This window comes from Canis lupus, chromosome 26 (assembly GCF_048164855.1).
Source record: "Canis lupus baileyi chromosome 26, mCanLup2.hap1, whole genome shotgun sequence".
NCBI lineage: Eukaryota > Metazoa > Chordata > Mammalia > Carnivora > Canidae > Canis > Canis lupus.
In genome coordinates, this window is record NC_132863.1 from 19,407,465 (window position 1) to 19,431,206 (window position 23,742).

At 51.4% G+C, this 23,742-nt stretch overlaps 1 protein-coding gene across 6 annotated transcripts in view; it reads right to left on the bottom strand.

Moving 5' to 3' along the window:
* Positions 1-23,742, bottom strand: part of SMOX (spermine oxidase) — a 58,126-nt gene that overhangs the window by 12,729 nt on the left and 21,655 nt on the right. For 5 of the 6 annotated variants that reach the window (XM_072800183.1, XM_072800179.1, XM_072800182.1 and 2 more), the window contains exons 2-6: positions 11,305-11,538; positions 7,407-7,633; positions 3,131-3,304; positions 2,210-2,969; positions 1,288-1,448 (exon numbers count right to left, since the gene is read on the bottom strand). In XM_072800183.1, the coding sequence (XP_072656284.1) occupies positions 1,288-1,448; positions 2,210-2,969; positions 3,131-3,304; positions 7,407-7,633; positions 11,305-11,512 (1,530 nt within the window). In that variant the 5' untranslated portion in view covers positions 11,513-11,538. Of the gene's footprint in view, positions 1-1,287; positions 1,449-2,209; positions 2,970-3,130; positions 3,305-7,406; positions 7,634-11,304; positions 11,539-17,922; positions 17,945-23,742 lie in introns of those variants that run through there. The other variant, XM_072800180.1, reaches the window with a different exon arrangement.

A 23,742-nucleotide genomic window follows, 5' to 3' on the forward strand; every position in this document is an offset into this window, starting at 1 on the left:
AGCTGTAGGAGGGCGGGGTGGGTGGGGTGCATATTGTGGCAGAAGGCAAGCTGCCTACTCCCACATCCATTCTCCTCTTTCTCCTAGTAACAAAGCCCTGATTTTTAACTGGGTCCATTGTCATCCAGAATAAAAATGATGCTTCCCAAACCCTTTAGCAGCTGCTATAGGCAGGTGACTAAGTTCTGGCCAATCAGCTTCAAGTGCACTGTTGTTTAGAGGCACTGACTCAGCCCCGAGGGGTTCCCCTCTTCTGTCCCTCTACCTGTCACAGACTTGAGAGTGGCAACCTTACAGCCCTCTAGAACCACAGAGTGGCCCTGAAGATGGAGCTGGGTGCCCATGATACAGGGTCCTGACATCTACCTCTGGATTTCCCTTTGTATGAAAGAAGGAAACTGTCTGGTTTAAGCCCCAGTTACTTTCCTGTTGTGTTGCTTTGTGCTGTAGGCACCAGTCCTAACTGATGCAGGTGACAAGTGAAGGTTTGGTTTTCAGGAAGGTGGCTGTAGCAGCAGGAAGGGCCTCTTCCTCTCTCCTGCTGAGCACAACCAGGGCATGCACAACACATGCTGGAAATCTTCTTCACCAATTACACCAAAGAATCGTCTTAAATATAATTCTGTTGGGGTTCTAACATTGATTGTATGTGTAGGCTTGGTGGGGGAAACTCAAAATCCACTTTATAAGAACAGAAATATATACAACGTTTCTCTCAGATTTATTATTTTTCTCTATTATTTATTATAGAGTTGATATAATTTGGGGGAGGGTATTTTTTATTTTATTTTCTGAAACATATTAGGGGGAAAAAGTAAATAAAACATATTGGGGAAACTTACTTCTTATTGAATCACTGCTGTCCAACAGAACTTTCCATGATGATAGAAATGTTCTCACACCGCAGCCACTAGGCACATGTGACTATCAAATTTGAAATGTGGCCAGTGCAACCAAGGAACTAAATATTTAATATATTAATTTCAATTTTAATTAGTTAATTTCAATTAAATGTGGTTAATGGCTACCATATAGGACAGCAGAGCATGAAATGGCTCGGCTCTTACAACCTCAATAAAGCGTTTAACATCTCAATTTGATCCCATCTTTTCTTCCAGATGTTAAGTGCACTTCTTTCTTTTCTCTTTCAACACAGAAGTTACTCCATCCATCTCAGCTTGGCACCCCTCAGTGAGCACCGCCCGCCCTCTCCCCGGCCAACCAAACCCACATACAAAACCCCTGCCCCAGCCCCACAGGCCCTCCTCACCCTGCACCCATGCTCACCGCCATCTTGGAGCTCTCAGTGTATGGCAGAGGCTTGGCCAGCTTCTCTACGTCTGCCCCACTGGAGCCCACCTGCGTGTACGAATAGGAGCCTCGGAAGTATGGGTTGCTGCCCCAGGCTGAGCGCAGGATTCGCCGCGGTTTGGGAATGTTGGGGTTCCCTGTTGGGGAAGAGCCAAGAGGAAGGAGGATAAGAAATGGCTGCACACCGAAGACACCACTGAGCAGGCAACCACCAGTCCACCACCAAGGCCAGGCCCCTGCGGGGAGGCAGGGGAGACGCAGGAGGAGGGAGCAAGGCTGGGGCTCCAGCTGTTTAGCTCAAAGTGCCTCCTTGTGGAACCAACAGATACCCTGCTATCCCGGCAAAACAGCTCATCACTTAGGGGCCCTAATTTTCCTATAGGAAAAAATATTCCAGCTCATCATGTTTCCTCTTCCCATTTCAGGGGCTCTCATCAAGCTTTTCTGGGACAATGGATGAAAAGTGTTCAACTAAAAGAATCAGACAGTGAAATGCAAATCCATCTCAGAGCAGGACAGTATGAGTAGGAAATGGGCAATCTGAGGTTTGGGGGTGATACCTGAGTTTTTTTTTTTACCATCACCCCTTAGAAGAACAGTGCCCATGGTTCTGCATGTTTCTTTTTTTTTTTTTTTTTTTTTTTTTGGTTCTGCATGTTTCAAGTTCCAAGGCGGATAGTGGGGAGGAGCCTGCCATCTGTGAGCCCAGCCCTGCACCCCCTTTGGCAGCTCTCCCAGTAGGCATGCCCCTCAGCTCAGTGGCACAGTCTGGGGCTGCGGAGAGATCCAGCAGGTGCAGGAGATGCAGAGGAACGGAGCAGAGGATGGGACAGGACCAGGGGCTGGGGGTGGACCAGGGCTGGGAGGCCAGTGCAGGCCCAAGGCACGGGGAACACACCTGTAAACTGCCGCAGCATCTCTGTGCAGATCTCAGCCACCGCCTCATCATCGCACTTCTCCATGACAAGGGCCTCCTCCCCGCAGATCCAGCCGCTCAGCACGTGGCCATAGCGCTCAGGTGGGTAGAGCACGTCAAAGCCACAGATCTTGCGGTACCAGAGCTCAGGTGGGTAGGTGAGGGTGCGGCTCTCCGCCTCGTCCTCCCACACAAACTGTAGGCTGTTGCACTCGGGGCCCCAGAAGGGCTCCTCAAATTCCAGAAAGATCTTGTCAGTGGTGCCGATGCCCAGGCGGTGGATGGCAGCCACCTTCTCAGCAGGCAGGCCTGGCCGGAAGAAGCTGGTGTACTGCCTCTTGAGCACACCCAGCGACACGGTCACGATCACATGGTCCGCCGGGATCACCTCACAGTCCTCACACTCCACCAGCACTGGCCACTGCTTGTCCTCATCCCGCCCATCCCCCCGGGGCTCCTCTCCCCCCTGGTCGCCCTCCCCGGCGTCATGATTGTGGTCACCTTCGCCTCGGGGCTCAATCTCAGGGCCCCGGGGGCGGGCCGAGGCCTGGTCCCAGTGCACACAGCGGACAGGTTTCCCCAGCTGGATGACGTGGGTGGGGATGCCCTCAGCCAGCAGCTCCACAACCCGCATGAAGCCGGAGGGGATGATATGGTGGGCCCCGGGGATCTCGGTCCACTCCCCAAAGGCGCTCAGGGACACCTCGTCCATGCTGTGTGAGCTACTCTCACAGCTCTCCACCTGTGGGAAGAGCCAGAGAGGAGCTGGGTGACCACCAGGGCCTGGCCGGGGTCAAACAGGGCCTCAAAGCAGCACCACCCCCCTTGGACCCAGACTCCCCAGAATCCGTCTTCCTCCCACTGGCACCCGTATTCAACAAAGCTCTGGGCAGACAAGGATACCTTGAGGTACTGCTGGATCATGGCGAGCTTCAAGCACTTGGTGGCCTCCGGGTCCTCAGGGTCATCCCTGATGCGGTTGCGCACCTCCTCCCGGGTGAACACCCCCACGCTGTTCTGACTCTCAGCATTGACAGGTTTACCATGCCGGAAGAACTCCTGGGTCAAGTTATAGACCTGCCAGAGAGACCCCAGGAGACTGGAAACACACTCCCTCGCCCCACCTCCATCTCAGGCCAAAGAACCCCAACTCAAAAGTCCCCACCTTCCAGGTGTCCCCAGATAGGCTGAGCCCACAGCTCCTCTTCCTTGGTGAGTCAGTGTGGCACTTAGTGCTGCACTCTGGCTGTACCAACAGGGCCAACGTTCAGGCTGGCAAGCTGCCCTGGGTAGCCAGCCTCCTTGCTTCCAGGACTGCCCTCTAGGACCCTCCTGGGTCTGTGAGGGAGGGAGGGAGCCCTGGAGGCTCACTTGCTGGGCCCTTGCTGAAAATAAAGTGGAATATTTGGTACCTGGTGGGAGAGGAACCGTGTGGCCACGCAGACCAACCACTAGAGAACCCAGGTCTGCATGCATTTCCTTTTTCTCAGAACCACATACCCAAATCCTTTTTCCCTGCCACTCCTGCCCGAGCCTTTCTGCTTCACCCTCTCCCAGGGGGCCAATGTTTGGGGGGGAAAGGGAGCAGAAGGAGCCCTGAAATCTGAGCTCCCAGGAGATCCTCCCAGGCTCTGCTTGGGTGCACACAAAGTGCCCCTTTTACTTCAGAACCCAGACTTATGTAAGCAAGATGGCCATGTTGGGGCAAGATGTGTGGCAGGAGGGAGGCCCCAGTGTGCCGAGGAATGAAAATACATTTCACAGGCATATTCTGGCAAGAACTTCAACCCACACCTTATCAACAGAGCAACAAACAGGCCCTTGGAGCACAGTCCTGCTGCCTCTCCTGCCTGCGGGGCGCATAACTCCCACCAAACATTGGGCTGGTCTGCCTGAGGAAAGTGTAAGTGAGTCTCGGGTCAGGCATGGCATCCCTAAAGGGCAAGGTCTGAGCCCCAACATTCACTCAACAAACATGTACTAGCTGTGCCAAACACAGATTATAATGGTGAACAAGACGGACATTCCCCTGCCCTCACTCAAATGGCAGTGAGAGAGAGGAAAAGATGAGGGAGAGGAGAGAGAATGCAAGTGGCTCAGTTTTGCAGAAGTGGACAGCGAGGAGAAAGTTACAAGAGATAACTTTGAAAAGACAGGCAGGGGGTGGAGTAGGAGAGATTAAGAGTCATGTCAAGAACTCTGCACCCTGGTATCACTGAAGGGTTGTGAGCATGAGCGCACACCCACTCTCCCTCCCAGTACACTGACAGATGTGGGCTCCTTGGCCAAACTCTGTGACTGGTGCCAATTTGTGGGACTCCTCCTCCTAAAGTGAGTTTGAACTTGGTCAGCCCACGTTCATGGCAATGATGTCTGCCCTGTACCCCAGCCCTGGTATAGGCCCTGGGGCTGCACAGTAGAGGAAGGAAGGTGACATTGCCCATCCCCCACCATTCCACTCAAGGGAAAAGCCTCTACATGAGATAGAAATATGAATTAAACATGTCTCTGAGTATACAATATAAAGAAGAAAAGGAGTTAAATTGTTTGCTTTTCCTCCCTACAGTCACAAGATGCTGGGCATTTGGCCTTAACTGGAGTCCTCAGCAAATTCCTCATCCGGCTACTAACTGCCAAGGAGTCAGGCTTTCAGCTTGCCTCCTCCTCCCTGGGTTTTTTCCTTTGGTGATAAGCAACATGGTAGCCAGTCTTCAGCTCATGTTGACTAAAGGCTGGAATGTACAGCTGGGAGTGATAAATTTAGTCTATCTACATGATTCTTTGTGTCAAAAACCAACCGGGTCAGCCTTAACTGAACATGGCTTTGTCATATAACTAGTCTCCTGTCCTGGATTAAATTACATCTTCCCAATGTGACCAAAGGAAATGGTACAAGCCTGTGACAACTAATACTTACCCCAATTTTCATTAAGCGCTTTTCATCAGGATCTCATTTAATCCTCACAACACTCTGAAGTAGATTTAACTATGTCCATTTTACAGGTGAGGAAAGTAAGAGTCAGAGAGCCTCAACAACTTGCTCAAAATCATACAACTAATAAATGATAGAACTAGCATTTGAATCAAAGTAGTCTTGCTTCAAGGGACCAAGTTCTATATGATACTAGTGCACAAACTCATTTATTTGTTAACCAATATAATACTTTCAAATGAGCAGCCCTTCAAAATCATCACCTTCAAAGGAAGGCTGTATATTTATTATGAAGCCACCCTCAGGCAGGACTTCACATGTTTAGAGCATGCCTCTTCAGAATGGCCTCCAGCATTGGTTAAGGGCCACACAAGGAAATCTCTCTTTCCTCATGGCTAACACGTCCTCCTTCTGAACCAAAGTATCACGGCTCCAACTGATAACCCACCTTAACCATCCTACTCTCCACAGCTCACACTCTTAGCTTTCAAAAATCAAACCCACAAACGGAAGCTGATGATGATCTACTTTTAAGCACATTTAAGAGAATGAGCAAGTCATAGACCCTGAAAGTCATTCTCAAGAGGCATCCATGCTTAAAGCACTCACAATGACCTGGAAATCAGGATGTGACTAATTCTCAGTAAGCCAGAAAGGTCTACTTTGAAGAATACTAGTCCTTATCTGCTCATTAACAATTTGGTCTCTTTGTCCATGAGCGAGAACAAAAAATACCATGGGACTGCATGCAACATATCTTGTGGGTGCACATACAGAAGTCACTGTGTGCCTGCCCTCCACTGAGCAAGGACTATCCCCAAAGCAAGAATCATTTCTCCTTTCCCATGCCGGAGAGACAGAAAACGCACAATAGGTGCTTGTTGGCCAATTTACTGACCTGGAGTGAAGGATCATTACACTACAAATGACAAGCTATCAGAAGGCAGGACCTACATGCTACCTTGCTCTTTAAGTGCAGTTCACAGCACCACTGAAAGATACTAAAAGCGTGAACATTTTTTTAAAAATCTGAATTAGGGGCTCCTGGGTAGCTCAGTGGTTGACATCTGCCTTCAGCTCAGGTCATGATCCCAGGGTCCTGGGATCAAGTCCCACATCAGGATCCTTGCAAGGAGTCTGCTTCTCCCTTTGCCTATGTCTCTGCCTCTCTCTGTGTGTCTGTCATGAATAAACAAATAAAATCTTTAAAAAAAAATTTTTAAACCTGAATTAGACAAAGATGTGTGCCATTGCCACTTCTATCCAACACTGTACTGGAGACACTAGCCAGTGCAATATGGCAAGAAAAGAAATAGGTTGTCTCAGGCTGTGCTGTCCAATAGAGTAGATACTAAACACTGGTAGCAATTTAAAATTAAATACTTAGTTCCTCAGTATTAGTAGCTACATTTCAAGAGCTCAAGACTCACATGTAGCTAATGATTACCCTACTGGATAATATGGGTCTAAAGCATCTCCATTATTATAGAAAGTTCTACTGCACAATGCAGGTCTGAGGATTAGAAAGAAACAAACAAAATTATCATTTTTTGTATAGTATTATATACACAAAATTCTAAAATATTATTAGAATATAAACTAATATGTTGATATAATATTAGCATTAAAATATTGCTAAATATTTATCAGGGTAGCTAAAATTAATATATAATAATCAGTTATAGTTCTATATGCTGGAAAAATTAGAAAATAAAATTTTTAAAAAATCACCACTTACAAGAGTATCCAAAAGCAATAACAATAATCACCACTGAAGCACCTAGTAATAAATCTAACAAAATATTTTTTTAAGATTTATTTATTTATTTGAGAGAGCAAGGGGAGGGGCAGAGGGAAAAGGAGAGAAATCTTTAAGCAGTCTCCCCACTGAATGCAGAGCCCAATGCAGCCGATCCCAGGATCTCAAGATCATGATCTAAGCTGAAATCAAGAGTCAGATGCTCAACCAACTGAACCACCCAGGCCCCCTCTAATAAATGATGTTTAAGGCCTTTCTAAAGAAATATTTAATCATCTATATCAATGGTCTCTTATCTACTACTTCTCCACTCATAATCTCCATTCTGTCCTCAAATTGTCCTGATTTTCCAAATACAGGACCCACAGAGTGTGCAAAAACATGACCAGAATCACAGACCGCCACAGGTCACACAACTCCCCCCATTCTGCCAATGTGCTCCCTGCCTCACACAACTCATGTGCCCAGCTGCCTTGCTAACACCTCACCTCGTTGTATAAATCGCTGAATTCCTCAACCACGTCCTTGGGGATCCTGCGGCCACGGTTGGTGAGGTAGCAGGCCACGCCATTCTTGGAGTAGAGGCTGATGCGGCCCACGCTGCGCTCCCCATCAGTTGTCTCTTCCAGGAGGCCATTGGCTTCTGCTAGATGATAGATGGGATTCCCATGGGAGCCATGGATCCAGGTGGCTCCCAACTCAAAGGTGGCGTGTCCTGATGGTGACAACAATAGGCCCTTAGAGGGGCAGGGACTCCTTCAGAGAGGGCCAGAACACTACCTCACCCTTCTTCCTCCAAGAGGATCCTTTCACCCCCACAATAGGGCAGGAAGGGAGTCAGGTCCTTGTCTGGCAACCAATCAAAGTCTTCAGTGAAACGTTCCCAGTGGAAACTACATGTAGCACAATATGGGTTCTGCTTCACAGCTGAGATAACTGCCACCCTGAATAACTTTGTGATTGCCCCAGTTACTTCACTGGACTAGTTAGAAGGCTCTCTTTGTCCATCCTGTCTTTGTCTAACACAGCACCAGACACTGGACCCTCCTTCCTCATTGGTGACTCAGGAGATATTCTGTGGGCACCTGAGGATACAGTGGTCCCAGTAAGGGGAGTGAAGTTACCTGAAATACCCAGTAAGGAGACCCAGGAGGAGGGCCTCTGGCCCAAGGTCCTCATCTGACCTTACTCCAATTCCTCAACATCTCCAAGGGCCCCAGACTCTAAGCCCCGTCACAGACAGAAAGTGGCCCCCCTCCCAACTCAGTCTGGGGCAGAGAAGAGACAGTTAACATTCTAGTCTGGAATACTTCTCCCCAAGAATTCCCCAGGCAGTCTAAAATAGACTTCCAGAGAAGATTAATCTCTGTCATCCTAAGGCAGAAGAACATGACAGAACCCTGGAAGTCTGACTAGGGTAGGGGGCAACTCCTGGACCCAAGCTGAGACTGGACTAGGGCTGGGGCTGGTTCTACCACCCCATCCACAGCCAAAGTAGCAGATGCTTTGAGGCAAGCTAACTCTGTGCCTGGACCTCAGTTTCCCCTTCTGATGCTACAGGGACTGTGGCACACTGTCTCCTTCCTTGCCTAGCTCTCAAGGAAGTTGAAACAATGAAAGGAGAAGAGAGGAACATTTTTTTTGCATTTTGTTTTGTTTTGGAGGACTGATTCAAGATATCATGTGCAGTTAACTATTTGCCAAGATGATCACAATAATTCCTCCTATCCATGTACACATGGCCCTTTGCAACGTGACCTTGCTAGTCCTCCCATCAAGAGGTGGGGTCTATTTCCCCATCCCCTTGAATCTGAGCTGGACTTGTGACTTGCTTTGATTAATAGAATGCAGTGATGTCTGTGACTTCAGAGCCAAGGACTCAAGAGATATCATGGCTTCCACATTCCCTGTCTTAGAATGTGACCATGCTGGAGAGGCTTATCCTGCTGGAGATGTGTGGCTCAGCCAAATGCCAGTGCCAACCAGCAGATAAATGGGTAAGGCTGTCTTAGACAAACCAATTCCAATCAAGCCACCAGATGACTGCAGCTGAATGGGAGATCCCAGGCAAGAAGAACAAAAGAACCACCTAGATGAGTCCAGCCCAAATTCTTGACCCACAGAATTTAAGCAAATAACATGATGCTGTTTTAAGTTGCTACAATTGGGGGTGATTTGTTATGCAGCAATAGCTATCTGATACACCATAACAGACAACAGTATCACCCCTCACCACAGGAACTGGACATTCCTTTTTGTGTGTACCTTCCCTCTCCTGGGTTGTGTCTAATTAAACTACCAGTTACTAAAAATAGCCCTGTATATGCTATGTGCCAAACACACACAAGAGAAAAGGCAATCAACCTCATGCCATAGCCAGTGAGACAGAATTTCCCGGTGTCTATGGAGGAAGAGGCAGGAATGTGTATGTCTCTTTGTCCAGGAAAAGCGGGCAGACTGAAGGCACAAGAAAACTAAAAATCCAGTGCCCTATCTCCAGGCTTGGGGTTCCCCAAGGTATCTTGCCTGATTTGAGCTCCCAAGAGAAGAAGGGGACCAGCACTTGGTGAGGAGCATGGGTCCTCCCCAGGGCATGCCAGGGAGCTCCAAATTACACAGTCACTGGGTAGGAACATCCAAGCCTGGGGCACCCTTCCTGGCTCCACACGTGGCACAAGCAGGAATGAGGTGAGCAGCTTGAGGTCAGCAGCAAGGTCAGCATCCCACCGCCATTTGTGAGGCTCTTTGAGGACGCAGGGTGAGCAGGCCCCAATCTAAAGATATTTCCTGCCCTCTTCTATCTGCCCCTCTGTGCTGTGATCCTTGATACCCCTGAATTGAAGGGCACCAGCGCCATCTCTTCATCTACCCCACAGCATTCCCGGAGCCTCTGGCCCTCGACACCTGCTCAACACCCCTGAGATTGACAGCTACCATCTTACACCGCAGCAGGTCCAGCTGCAGCCTGGGCTTTCAGCCCTGCATGACTACACACAACACATGCAAATTCGTCCTTCTATGCTCTCCCCAATCCTGGCAGGGTCTGCCTCGATCTTCTTCACATATATCACTCTACACATACTGCCCCTTCCTTCTTCTGCTCACCCAACTCCCCCGATCACCAAGCTCCCCCAACTCAGGAAGGCTTCTGCCACCAATACATGGTGCATCCCCCTCAGTGTCCTGTAGCCCTGCACTTCCACACCACTGCCTGTACCATGCACGGTATGTCTCAGCTATCAGTGACCACCAAGACTGGGCCATGCGTCCTCTTATCTTCTGCTTCTATGTCACACACTGAATGTCTTATCAAGACTCAAGAACCACAACTGGAGCTGCCCCTTCTCTAAGGCTCCCAGCCAGCCAATCAGATGTCGAGCAAAGAATCCCAGGGCTTCCCTCCTGGCTGTCCCCAGGTTTATGAGTGCCTTGGACGGCACTTTCATCCTCACTGCCAACACACACTCCTGTGTGTGCCAGCAGAAGACAGACGCAACCTCATATACGCCTTCCAGGAAATGCTCTAGAAGACTCGCAATGTATCAAAGTTTCTGAAAGAGAAAAGGGCCCCATATGTGTCCTCAGCGTCTGCTCATTCTAAGCCTGACCACCTATGTCCCAAAGTCAGTTTCCACATCCATCAAATGTGGGCACATAATGTCTGCGTGGCCTTGCTGCCCCATGTGGGAACAGACACTGATACAAAATCTCCTGGAGGATCAACATAGCATGTGCTTTAGGCCATCATGCATGGTCCCTACCCACTCAGACTCTCAGTGGTCAGATCCCCTGGCTGGGAGACGCTGACCTCCAGCTACATTTCAGGCAAGTTCCCCACCCTTTAGGACCCCTGGTGAAATCTATCCACCCCTGGGGTAAGTCTCTTACCTAGCTACTTTCTCCAGAGTCTTCATTATCTGCAACCTAGACAGAGCCTCTTCCCAGACAAGCCTAAGATCTGCCCATCACCCACAAATCCCAACCACCTCTATTGCCCTGAGCTCCTAATTGTCCTAGGACTAGCTCTCAGTCACGATATACTAATTCACACTCAAGAATTAATGACTAATAAAAACTTACAGAACTCCTCTTCTTGTGAAGTACAAACTGGTCCACCCACTGATAAGACACTTTGGTCTGGGTCCTCTCCTTTCTAAACACTGTGATCTTAGGTCATGTTCTAAAAACAAAGGCCAGAGCCCCATCCCGCCCACCTCAGAGGGCTGCTCAAAGGGCAACGGAAGCTTCTGGTAATGCCCAGCCAGCATGTATGATGGAACATTTAATGTGGGGGAAAAACCAAAATAATGAGATTTCAGGCAGGGTCGAAGCACTGGAGGATAAAAGATGACCTTGGCTTAGAAGTCAGAGAGTGGAGACACTTACCAAGTTTCACACTCTGCACACGGCCTCCGATGCAGCTGGAAGCCTCAAGCACAGTGACATCCGTGAAGCCCTGCTCCAGAAGTGCTTTGGCTGCAGCTAGGCCAGCCAAGCCAGCACCAATCACCACCACACGAGGCTGTCCCCTTCTCCGTAGGCCACAACTGAGAGGGTCATCCGCACTGTCGCCACTGGATTCACAACTTTGCATACCGTCCGCACTGGCCTCCTAGGAACCTGCAGGGGGCAGGGGTATCACAGCTTACCTGCTCTGCCTTCACTGCCCACCTGCCCTAAGGAACACTCATGAGCTCTGTCCTCAAAGGGGGGAGAACTCGAGCCCTCCTGTTCTTCCTGAGACCTGGACCAGAGGTGCCATATCCCAAGAACATGGCAGGGAGGAGAACAGAGGGAAGAAAAGAGGTAGGGAAGATACACTGTGAGCCCCCACGAGCAAGCAGGACTGCTGGAAGCCCACTCTAAGCCCCTGAAATCCATCAATCTCATCCCAAGCCTGCTAGGCACTGCCTCTTCCTCACACTTGTGACAAGAGCCAGTTAGGAATGACCAAAAAGGAGAAACTGTTGACACCACTGACCCTGAACCAGCCTGCCCAAATACAGCTGCTGTGGTCCAGGTCACACCAACCCCAGATCCTCACACAGACCTTAGGATGCTCACATGGACCCCAGGATGCTCCCACAGACCTCAGGACTCTTGCATACACAGCGCTGGAGCCTCTACTTTCCCTCCCTTGCGTGGTTCTTCCCTGGCACTCTCCTTTACCTCCTTCTCTCCTCCTCCTTCTCTCCTCTCCTTTCTGTTGTCTTTCACAGCCTGAAAGAAGTGGCAATTTGGTGGGCAGGACAAAGTCCCACCCTCCCCCCCCCAGAGAGTGCCACGAGGCTGGTATCGGACAAGCCTCTGCTATTCCGGGTAGGTCTCTGGTTGTTTTCTCCAGCCACCCAGCCCCTCAGTCACCGCAAAGCAGCAAGGAGCCCAGGAAACGGTGGACTGTGAGGACCCATGGCACCAGAGGCCAGACATCAAATTGACAGTTACACTAGCCAGCTTGTCCAGAGACGCCAGGCTAGAGAGCTGATGGCTGGGAGGCCAAGGGGGGTCCCTGAGTTGCCCCAGTGCTGGGAGAGGCTACCCTTCTATTCCCAGAGTGACCACGAGGGTTTGAAGGTGTCTGTGGGCCATCCCAAGGAGCCACTCAGCTCTGATCCTGTCCCTATTCCCCCTCTGCCCCAAGCAACTTTGATTCCAATGGTCTTGCTGAGGTTTCAGTGGCAGAAGCTCCAGACTCTAACAGCATTTAGGACCTAACAATAGAGGAAGGAGGGGGGACGGAAGGTGGCTGCTGGGCAGTGGAGTGGACAGGGGGCATAAAAAATTGCCTCTCAGGGATCCCTGGGTGGCTCAGCAGTTTAGTGCCTGCCTTTGGCCCAGGACGCAATCCTGGGGTCCCGGGATCGAGTCCCACGTCGGCTCCCTGAATGGAGCCTGCTTCTCCCTCCTCCTGTGTCTCTGCCTCTCTCTCTCTCTCTCTCTATGTCTATCATAAATAAATAAATCTTAAAAAAAAAAAAAAACTGTCTCGCATACCTAATAAAGCTCAGCATAACCCTTCCAATGACATAGCAGTCACATCCCCAAGAATAAACCCAAAAGAAGCAGGGCAGAGTCCATCAAATTGACATGCTAAAGAATGTTCATAGCAGCTTTATTTATAAAAGAAAAAAAAAAAAAAAACAGAAGCAGCCCAAAAGGTCCCGCCACAGAAAAATGGATGAATAAATTGTGCTATGTGTAGCATTTTCATTCAAGGGAATATTCTTCAGCAAAAAAAAAAAAAAAACATCAAATCTTGGATACCCTTCCTTGACCATTACATTGAACAAAAGAAGCCAGAGACCAAAGAGTACATATTGTATGACTCCACTTAGGTGAAGCTCATGAAAAGGTGAGGACAGAAGAGAGATCGGGAGGAAGGGAAACACTGAAAAGAGAATGACTGGAAAGAGTCAGGAGGTGGGACGCCTGGGTGGCTCAGTGGTTGAGCGTCTGTCTTTGGCTTAGAGCCTAATTCCAGGGTCCTAGGATGGATCCCCTAACTGGGCTCTCCTTAGGGCACCTACTTTTCCCTCTGCCTATGTCTCTGCCTCTCTCTGTGTGTCTCATGAATGAATGAATGAATGAATGAATGAATCTTTAAAAGAGAAGAATGTCAAGAGGAAAGTTTCTGGGGTGGAAGGAATATGCTTCTCGATCTGACTGGTGGCCACACGGTGTACATTTAAACATCCACTGACTTGGACGTTTAGGATTTGTGCCATTATTATATGTATGTGTATACCCCGATCACTATTCGGATATCCATTTCTGGCCCAAAAGGGGGGCGGGGGGTAGAAAGCAAAGACGCTCCCCCGCGGACTTCCTTCTCACGCCTCCCGGTCTGACCCCTAGAGCTGCCGTCCCACCTTGCACCGCACCCTCCAACACCTCTTTCGCATAGGTTTAGCAAAGGGGTTTTTTTCTAAATAGGCCGAGGAGGCTGCGCAGCTGCCCGGCCCGCCTGCCGACGCCTGCCGACGCCGCTCCGCACCGGGGCTCGGGCGGCCACGTCCCCGCCTCCCGCCCGCGAACAACCTGCAAACCCCCGCAGACCGAGGGCGCCGCCGGCGCCCAGCGCTTCCCCAGGCGGCCGGGAGGTGGCGCCCGCGGCGGGGCCCTCCGAGGCCGGGGCTCCGTGGGGGCCGGGGCTCCCCGCCCTCCTTCCAGGGGAGCCGTCGGCAGTCGCCCCTGCGGTCCCCTCCCTCCTCCCTGGGTCCCTCCCCGCCCCCTCCGGTGGGGCGCTGTGGGGTTCTGGGAGCCCGGGCGGCGGCTCGCGTCCTGCCCCCCCACCCGCCGCTGTGGGGTTCTGGGAGCCCGGGCGGCGGCTCGCGTCCTGCCCCCCCACCCGCCGGGCCCAGGTTCTCCTTCCGGGGACTAAATTTAGAGGGGAGGGTGTGGCTGCCCGCCCGGGGCCAGCGGCCTGCGGTGCGGGGGGGGTGTTGGGGCGACGCGGGCCGGCGTCAGGTTGGTAAACACGCACCGCGCTCAGAGCTGCTGCTGACGCCGCCTGCCCGGCTGCCCCGCTCCCCGCTCCCCGCTCCCCGCTCCCCGCGATGCGACCAGGACTGGAGCCCGCCCCGCACCCGCACCCGCACCTCAGGCCAGGACGGGGACACCGCGTGCTGCTCTCCGGGCTCCATCCGCACCCCCTGCCCGGGGACCACCCTCCAAAACCGCCTCGCTTGTACCACAAAAGAGGGGACTGCCGCAGGGGTCTCACACCTGGTGCCCCCCACACTTCTTGAAAAACTCCCGTGGGGCCCAGAGCGGCGGGGAGGGGGTCCCCACCCCCTTCTGAAGTCACTTCATAGAACCTCCAGTCTCTGTGGGCCACTGCCTCTGAAAACCCCGGGTCGGGTCGGGTTCATCTGGAAGCTGAATAGGGGAAGGAATAGATGGGACGCAGCACCTTCCCAGCAGGCTACTTGAGCTTCCTGGCTAACCTCAAAAGTGGCGGGCTTGTCCTCACTACCTTGTTGTGATAGTCAAATAAGTCCCTACGTGGACGTTTGTCACAAGATTGGCAATATTTGCCAAAGCCTCAAGTGTGAAAGGCATCTGTAAAGTTCTGTAAATTATAAGCAGAGTGCCTTTGGGTTGGGGTTCAGAAATGCACAGTGGGATATGGCAGGTGGGTACTTTGCCTTTCAGATGAACACAGGAAGAACCCTGAGCTCCCAATGTTACCAGAGACTTAAACTTGAACACAGGGCACACGGTAGAAGTAGGGAAGCAAGGGCCAGGTGGGTCACCTGCACCTCTGATTTTCACAAGGAATCCCACAGCCTGGTTCCCTCCAAGGCCTTGTCCCAGATGGGACTGCCAAGGAGCCTGAAAAGCCCTATGCACAGCCCACAGAGGGCAGAGGGATGAGGAGTCCATCCCAGGGGCCCCCACATCAACCCATGGTGCCAACACATCCTTGTGTCCAAACTGAAAGGGACAGAGAAAAATCATGTGCAGGAACACCTACTGTGTGCCAGCCCTCAGCTAACCCCTGAACTGGACCTTCCAGTGCTCTGTTATCTCCAGCCAGAGGGGAGAGGAGGGGGTGAGAAGCAACTTGCTTTCTGTTGGTTTGTGGCATCTTTTTCTATCAGGATTTTTTGTTGTTGTTGTTGTTTTGTTTGTTCATTTGTTTTAATTTTATGAAAAAGTGGCTTATGGAGGAAGAAGACTCACTTAATGCTCCTCCATGCCTGCCCGTCCTTCTCTTGCCTTTGGGAAATAAATAAATAAATAAATAACATCCGCTCCTTGATCTGTATGCACAGGAGAAACAGAACACCCTGTACTTTTCGAGCAGATAAAGGAGAGAAGAAAAAAGTGCTGGCTCAGCCAGGCAGGGAGGAGGAGGAGGGGTGGGAGAGGAGGGAGGTGCAGGGCAATAGACACTTGTCTTCTTGCTCCTGCTTCCATGGCAAAATGAGAGTGGGAGCCTGAAGCTCCCATGTCCTCAAGCAGGCCAAGCCTAGTAGCTTCAAGAAATCAGGCCAGCCATGGCATGACCATCCCACCCTCATTCAGAATGCCCTACTGCCTCCCTCCTGACCTCTGCTCAGGCCTGCGAGCCACCACCTCCCCCTGCTGCCCAAAGCCAACACTGCCCTGACTGAACCTGCCCAAGAAGCCAATCTGGAAAGAAGGCAGCAGGCGAAGAGAGGAAAAGAGGGAAGAAAGGCGCTGTCCCTGTGACAGAGTCACCCAAGAAATAAAGATGAATACTAGGAGGCCAGGCCACAGGAGGGGCATTAGCAGCCAAGCATGTGTCCACTGCCATCCCCCCACACACACTTTCTCTCAACACGCTTACCAGTTTCATTGCATCACCCTCAATTTTACCCTCCAAGAAATGCCTCCTAATTGCCAAATACCAGAGACACGCTTTAGTCCTGGCCTCCTCCTGAGCCCCTCTTGGAAATGCCCAGAACTGAGCTGGGGGCACTGTCTATCTCCTTGTGCTTCCCCATCATAGTTAAAACCGCTGGACCATGGCAGCCCCGGTCGCTCGGTGGTTTAGCGCCGCCTTCAGCCCAGGGTGTGATCCTGGAGTCCTGGGATCGAGTCCCACGTCGGGCTCCCTGTGGGGAGCCTGCTTCTCCCTCTGCCTGTGTCTCTGCCTCTCTCTCTCTCTCTCTCTCTCTCTCATGAATAAATAAATAAATAAAATCTTAAAAACAAAAACAAAAACACTGGACCACCAACCAGTCCCAAGGCTCAAAGTTGAATGCATCCTTAGGGGAAGACCAACCCTCTTCCATCAGGTCAAACCATGTCAACCCCACAGCCAGAATCACTGTCACCTCTACCCTCAATTTCCCCACACACTTGCCTGCCTCCATCTGAACTATACCCCTAGAGAATTGCTAGGCCTGCCCCAAGTCACACCCAGGCCCCTCACTGACCAGGAACACAACCCAGCAATTCACTGAGCACTAAACCATGTACCAGCATGGGGAAGGCCTCAGGATGTCAGCCCTTTACCCTCTGAACCCAGTTGCCCTTCTGGCTTCATTTCTCACTCAGATGACACCAAACATAGATACTCCAACTTCACTGAAGTCTGAAGATCCCCAGTGCTGCCCACCTGAAAGCCTATAGGAAACATCCCTCCCTCACACATGTCAGAGAAGCTGGCTCTGACTTCTCTTAACATGCACCCCCTTGTGCAGAGCGCTGGGGCAGGGCAGCTACCTGCCTGCACAGCTGCATGTTGTTGAACCCACCAACAAGGCCTGTTCTTCTGATGTTTCTTGAAGCAACAGACACCTTGGAAATGTGAGTTCCTTGTACTAGTTGGGCACTGTGCTCACTCTCCCATACACTCACCCTCCCACACCTATCACACTTCTCTGTTCCCAAAGCATGGACATCTCACCTCAGGAAATTCTGTGCTATGATTCAGTAATGAGACTGCAGCCCCCCGTCACTGAGCAGGGTATGGTCCCAGGCTACACTGGTGACCCCTCCCCAAGCCGTGGGAGTGAACCTAATGGAGGGCCAGTCACCTAGCTCAGTGCGGGGCGCCCTCCCTCCTCAGGATTGGAGTCCACTTCAGCTCACCTAGCAATCGGCAGGTCACTTCCCTCCCTGATCATGGCCACTACAACAAAACCACTGCCACAAAGGGCTAGCCTCCCAGGTGCCTCATGCCCCTCCAGGGTCTCCCCTCACAAGAAACAAACAAAACAAAAAACCTTACCCATCCTTGGCTCCCCTCTGAACATAGGCTACTCCCAAATGTGTCTGCCTCACTGTCGTTTCTCAAGGTCACCTCATGATGAATGACCCGTTTCCCAGAGGAGAACAGTATGGCCAAGGCAGTTAGCCCACCTGGCCCACCTCACCTCACCCTTAAGTTGTCTTCTCCCTTCCTATAAACCCCATGTTTGCTCATGCAGGCCTCTGGGCGCCACCTGGACCCTTCCCTAACCAATCTTGGGGACTTACAAGTCTCTCCTCTGAACAGATACTCCTAGTGCTCAAGGGCAGCAGCCCTACCTCAGTTTCCCTGGAGGGACCCCTCTCTGCTTCAGGCTTCTAACAGAAGAGAGGGAGGGGAAGGAAGCTGGAGGGAGGCAGGGAGCTGGTCCAGGGGAATCTCTTTGGACTGCCTGGCAGGTCTGGGAGGGATTTGGATTCTCCTGGGCCCCCCAGACAATGCAATTATTCTTCAAATGTACAAAACGCCCAGAAATCCCAGACCAGCTGCTTTGCACAGCGACCCAGACAAAGGGGCTCTGTGTCTGCACTCGAGGCCCCTCCTACCCCTCAACCCCAGGGAGGGGCTGGGCCCAAACCCCTCCCAGCCAGACCCTCCCCAGGCCTCCTCACCCAGACCAGGCAGCCAGGAAGTGAAAGAGGCAGGGCTGTCAGGCCAGGCCTGGCCAACCACAGGGGCATGAGGGTGGGCAGTGAGAGGGGGTAAGCATGGGGTCAGGGCAGAGGCAGCCTGGGAGCCCAGACACCTGGGTTCAGGCCCCAGTTCAGTCTTTCTCTTACCAGGTAACCCTAGACTAGTGTCTTCCCTTCTCCGGGTCCTACCTGGCCAATACCCTTGAACTCACCCCAAGGACACAGCATCTGTATCCCACCTCCTGGACACATTGGTTTAAGCCCCCATCTGATGCTTAACTGCCTCCTTTAGTCTTCCAGCTTTCCCATCTGTAAAATGGGCATTGGTACCGCTATATGGTAGGACAGCCGGGAGGATTAAATGAGATAGTGTAGCCAGAAGGTGTGGCCCTGCCAGGGCCACCTCTGAGAGAGCAGAGAGGGGGAAGACCCCTGAAGAGACCAGGACAGAGACGGGAGGCTCGGGGGCTTCTCCTGGAGCCCAGGGCTCCATCTCACTTATAGAAGAACCCCAGTCAGCATCTGAGCTCAGACCCAGGCCTCAGCCTTGGCTCCAACCCTAGTATCAGACGAAAACCTTGACGCTGACTCAATCAGAGTACACCACAGCCTGTGTTTCACTGACCCCCAACTGAGTCAGCCTACATCCTACCCAATTCTGGAGGGTCGGGCATCAGAGACAATGGTCATCAGCTGACCCCAAGCCCATAAAAGGGACAAGGCGTGGGAGCCTCATTCCACAGAGCCCACCCACCAGCAGTGTTCCCTGGCTTTCACAGGCTAATGTGGGGAAAGTGCTCTGGGGGCCCCATCTTCCTTCCTGGCACTTAGACTTCTCTCTCAACACAATGTCTTTGTTACCCATATCTCTTCCTCACAACCAGATGTGTAAAGTCCCTGAAAGCACAACTTTGAAAGTCTTTGTAAGCCTTTTCAGAGCAGGAAGCCTACATGCATGGAGAGAGAGTGCCCTAGACCTGGCATATAGGGGGACAGAGCCAATGGCACAGCAATGGTACACAGGCAATGGTAGGCAGGAGGGGGAGGCATTCCTGAAGAGGTAAGCACTGGGGCCTGGCCTCTACTTCCCTGGATGCTGTGCAAGGCAGGACAGACCCAGGAGGATTATCCCAGGACCCCAGCTTATAGCCACCTACAGAGACAGACCACGGAGATGACCCAGCCCATGTTAGAACCCTAGCTGGGGGTGGAGGAAGGGAAGCAAGCCTGGAAAGAAGCCAGAGAAAGGCTAGAATCCTTCTGATGCGCAAAAAGCTCAACTGGCAGCCTCAATGACTGTGTAGCCAGAGAGAAACAGAGGCAGAGATGGGCCAAGGCAGAGCTCAGGACTATATTCTCGCCCCCACAGCCACACTCCTTTAGCTTTGCTCCACACTCCACCCTTGATAGCCTACCCCAAGCAAAAGTAAGTGAGTGGTTTACAACCAGATAAGGGGCTGGTCATGACTGCTTCTAAACAATCAGCTATGAACCTCTCCAAATCCGGGCCAGCCCACCAGCTCCAAACTCTGCTTCCATCTCCAACCCTCTTTCCTCATACCCCACGCCCTGGGTTCCCATGTTTGTGCATGACTGCATGCAGACATCCTCTCTGGCCAGGTAGGCAGCCATCTCTCTGCAAGTAGGGCCCACGTTCTTCCCCTCAGATCCCAAAACTTCCAGATGCAAGCAAACCCCATGCTCCCTCAGCCTAAAGAGAGGTCAGGGGTCTGAGATGATGACTGCCACTCCTAGATGCTGCTGGAGAAGATGAAATTTCCCAGAGAGCAGCCTCTGCCCCAACCAGTATGGTCTTGGGGGAATCCATTAGCCCTTGAGCCTCAGTTTTCCCATCTGAAAAATGGGAATAATAAAATAGCAACAATCACTCCTGCCCTGAGTGAGGCCAGACCTGACCCCAGACCCTATTAGCCAGCCTCCAGTGTCCCCCAGCAAAGTCCTTTAGGTCTCACCATGGCTCCCTTCAGCAGCCCTTAGGATAAGATCCTGTGGCCTGGATTTCCTCCCTCTGAGCAGGACCTCATGCCCAAACTCCGAATCCTCCTCCAGGAAGTCATCAACCACACCAGTGCAGGAGACCACAGAACTGATCACTGTCCTAGTGACCATACTGGTGTTGAGACTGCCCTTGGTGACAGAAGACCAGGCTGTGGGCAGAAGAGAGCTAAAGGGAGATGGTTCTCATAGTGACTCACTCCTCTGAGAGGAAGATCTCCTCGGGGTGAACTTGAGAGAAAATTAGCCTCAAGACAAAGTTACTAGCCCGATTTTGAGGCATCCAAGTCACTGTGGCCCTTGGGGAACCCCAAGAAGAGATACTTACATCCCTCCCTCTTCTACTCTCTCTGTCTCTCACACACACACAATCACAAAAATATACTTCCTTATGATTCACTTGATGACCTAGCTTGACAAATAGTCTCCTCCTTTGAAGACATGCTATAGCACTACGGTTTTCATACAGGCCCTCCCTGGGATCAGATCACTTGTTTTTTAATACCAATGGTTTGAATCTTTACCACTAATTAGATGAGTGACCCAAGCCTAAGTATCTTCATCAGTAGAATGGGGATAGAGTGCCTGCCTCACAGGGTTGAGTGTGACAATGCAAACTACTTAGCCCAGAGCCAGGCATGTAGCAACAATAGTTCTTATATTTGTTTTCCTCCAGGCCCAAGTGCATGCTAGTCAGGATCATTGATTGGGGATTTGGCCAGGAGACCAAATGTGGTGGGGGAAAGGGGAAGCTGAGCCAGTAGAAAAGTCTCAGACCTTCCTAAAAGATGACTCCAGAGCAAGACCTCCAGGCCTCAGAAAGCCACTCCACCCCACAGTCTGGTGACAGGAGGAACAGAGCATTAGGAGAAAAGGGCCACCCCACTTACTGGGGGTGCTTGGACCTCCCAGGCAAAGGCTATAAGGCTGAAAGTGAAACAAAAGGACAATCCATGTGGTCACCACCAAGACGGCCCTCAATGATTTTGCTTCCTAGTACTTGTGCCCTAATGTGGTCCCCTCCCACACTGACCTGGGTAATAGGATATCACAGAGGTGACAGAGCATGACTTCTGAAACTGAGTCAGAAAATATACTGTGGCTTCTACCTTGCTCTCTTGGACTGCCTACCTGAGGAGAAGCCAGTCACCACCTTGTGAGGACACTCCAGAGATCCTATCAAGAGGCCCGTGAGGCAAGACACTGAGTCCTACCAACAGCCAAACCACCTTGCCAAGCTGTGAGTGAACCACCAGGAAGCAGATCCTCCAGCCCCAGTCAAGCCTTCAGATAAGTACAGCCCCAGCTGACATCTTGACTCAATCTCCTGAGAGGCCTCGAACCAGGAACACCCCCCTAAACTGCTCCCAAATGCCTGACCCACAGAAACCAAAAGGACAATAAGTAGCCTCTTTAAGCTACTATATTTGGGGATCACTTGTTATACAGCATAGGTCACCAATCCAGCCAACAATTCTGTCTCCCTAGAGAGCCCTAAGGTAGAAACGCTCCAGGCAGACTTCCCCATTCTACTCAGGATCCCAGCTCCCTTTTTTCTGAAATGCAGGGCTGTGCTGGAGTAAAAGAGAGGCTGGCCCAGGCCCTACAGCCTACAAGCCCAGGAGACAGGAACTCTTTCCCAACCAGTGCATTAGGCTCCCAGGAGATTTTTACAAATGACCAATACCCACTCTCATACTGGGTCACTTAAATCAGACTCTTTGGGGTGGGAATGGGCATTTTAAAAGCCCTATATGATGCTCACATATGCCAAAGCTGAGGACCACCACTCTAGAGCAGGCTCCCAATGTAGATTCCAGGTCAGCCTGGAACATCCAGGGTCTGCTGTGCAGGAGGAGGAGGCAAAAAGAGCAGCAAGGCCAAGAAGTACTCAAGATCCACTCCCTCCCCCAGCTTGGGCTTAAAATCTTCCTCTGCTTCCTCTCCCCTGCTTCCCTGCAATGCCAGCCTCCACCCCCGCCCCATAGTGCACCTCAAGCCAGACAAGTCCAACCTCTGCCCATGAGGACTGCTCCCCTAGAGAGGACCCAGTGCACAGGACAGGGTGTAGCTCTCAGTGATCCTGGGGAAGATCTATTTCCTCACCTATAAAATAGTAATTGCCTTCATGTCTGCTCTGCTCTCTCATGGGTCCTAGGCTCCCCATCAGATGTCTTCAAAGATTTAAATGTTTTGTTTCCCCCGAGATGCAGCCCTGACTGGCATTGCAGTTCTCCCCCTGGGGAGAACACAGCAATGGATCAAAGAGAGAAGGTAAAAAAAAAAAAGAGAGAGAGAGAGAGAGAGAGAGAAGGTATGACAGGGATGTGATAAGAGCTATGATGGTGAATGTGGAAGAAGTTGGGACAAACACCTAATGGAGACAGGGAGAGGAGTCAGAGAAGATTTCCAGGAGAAGCCTGAGAAACGAGCTCCAGCAGGGGCAGTGCAGAAGCTCAGAGGCACTGCTTACAAGATCAACTCTCAATACCACTTATCCCTCCTCCAGGTCTCATCATCCTCCAAGCTCCAGGCCAGGGAGCCCCTGCCCCAACGTGGCCATATTCACCTGACTTTCCTCTGCAGTGAAACAGCCACCACCTGAGCCACAACTGCAGGTGTGCAGGGCACCCCCTGAGCTTCCTCAGGTGAGTCAGCCATGCCCATAAGCTTGCCCCCATGGGGACACCCAGGAGAAGGAGCAGGATAGCACTTGCCCCTCAGAGGGCATGACACTCCTCAGGCAGCACCCCAACCCTCCAGAGAAAGGGGCAGGATGCAGCCCTCAACAAACAAAACAGGCACTGTAGACCCAGCAGAGTGCAAGGTGAAAAGCAGTGAGAAGTCTGAGGCAGAGGGGCATAGGACCTGGGGGTGGGGGCAGGGGGAGGATGTCTTAGCTGTATCCTAAAGCATGGGGGCATGTTCCAGGCCAGTGGGGAAGACCCTGGAGATAAGCACGAACAAGGTAGGAGAGAAAATGAGGCCTAAGAGGAGAGGGGTGAAAATGGGGGCGAGAGGAAGCAGGAGACAGATTTTCATTCACTCGTTCAAAATTGTTTGTCCTTACACCCATTAGGATGGCTGCTATCAAAAATAAATAACAAGTGTGGGTAAGGATGTAGAGAAATTGGAACCCTTGTATGCTGTTAGTAGAAATGTAAAATGGTATACCTGCCATGGAAAACAGTGTAGCAGTTCCTTTAAAAATTAAATATAGGGGTACCTGGGTGGCTCAGTCCATTAAGCAGACTATGCACTCAATGCACAGAGCCTACTTGGGATTTTCTCCCTCCCCTTTACCCCTTCCCCTTCTCACACGCTCTCTCTCTAAAATAAATAAACAAAATCTTAAAAAAAAAAAAAAAAAAAAGATTTTCCCTCTCCCTCTGCCCCTCCCCCCTCGCTTATTTAAATGAATGAATGAATGAATGAATATGAAATTTAACT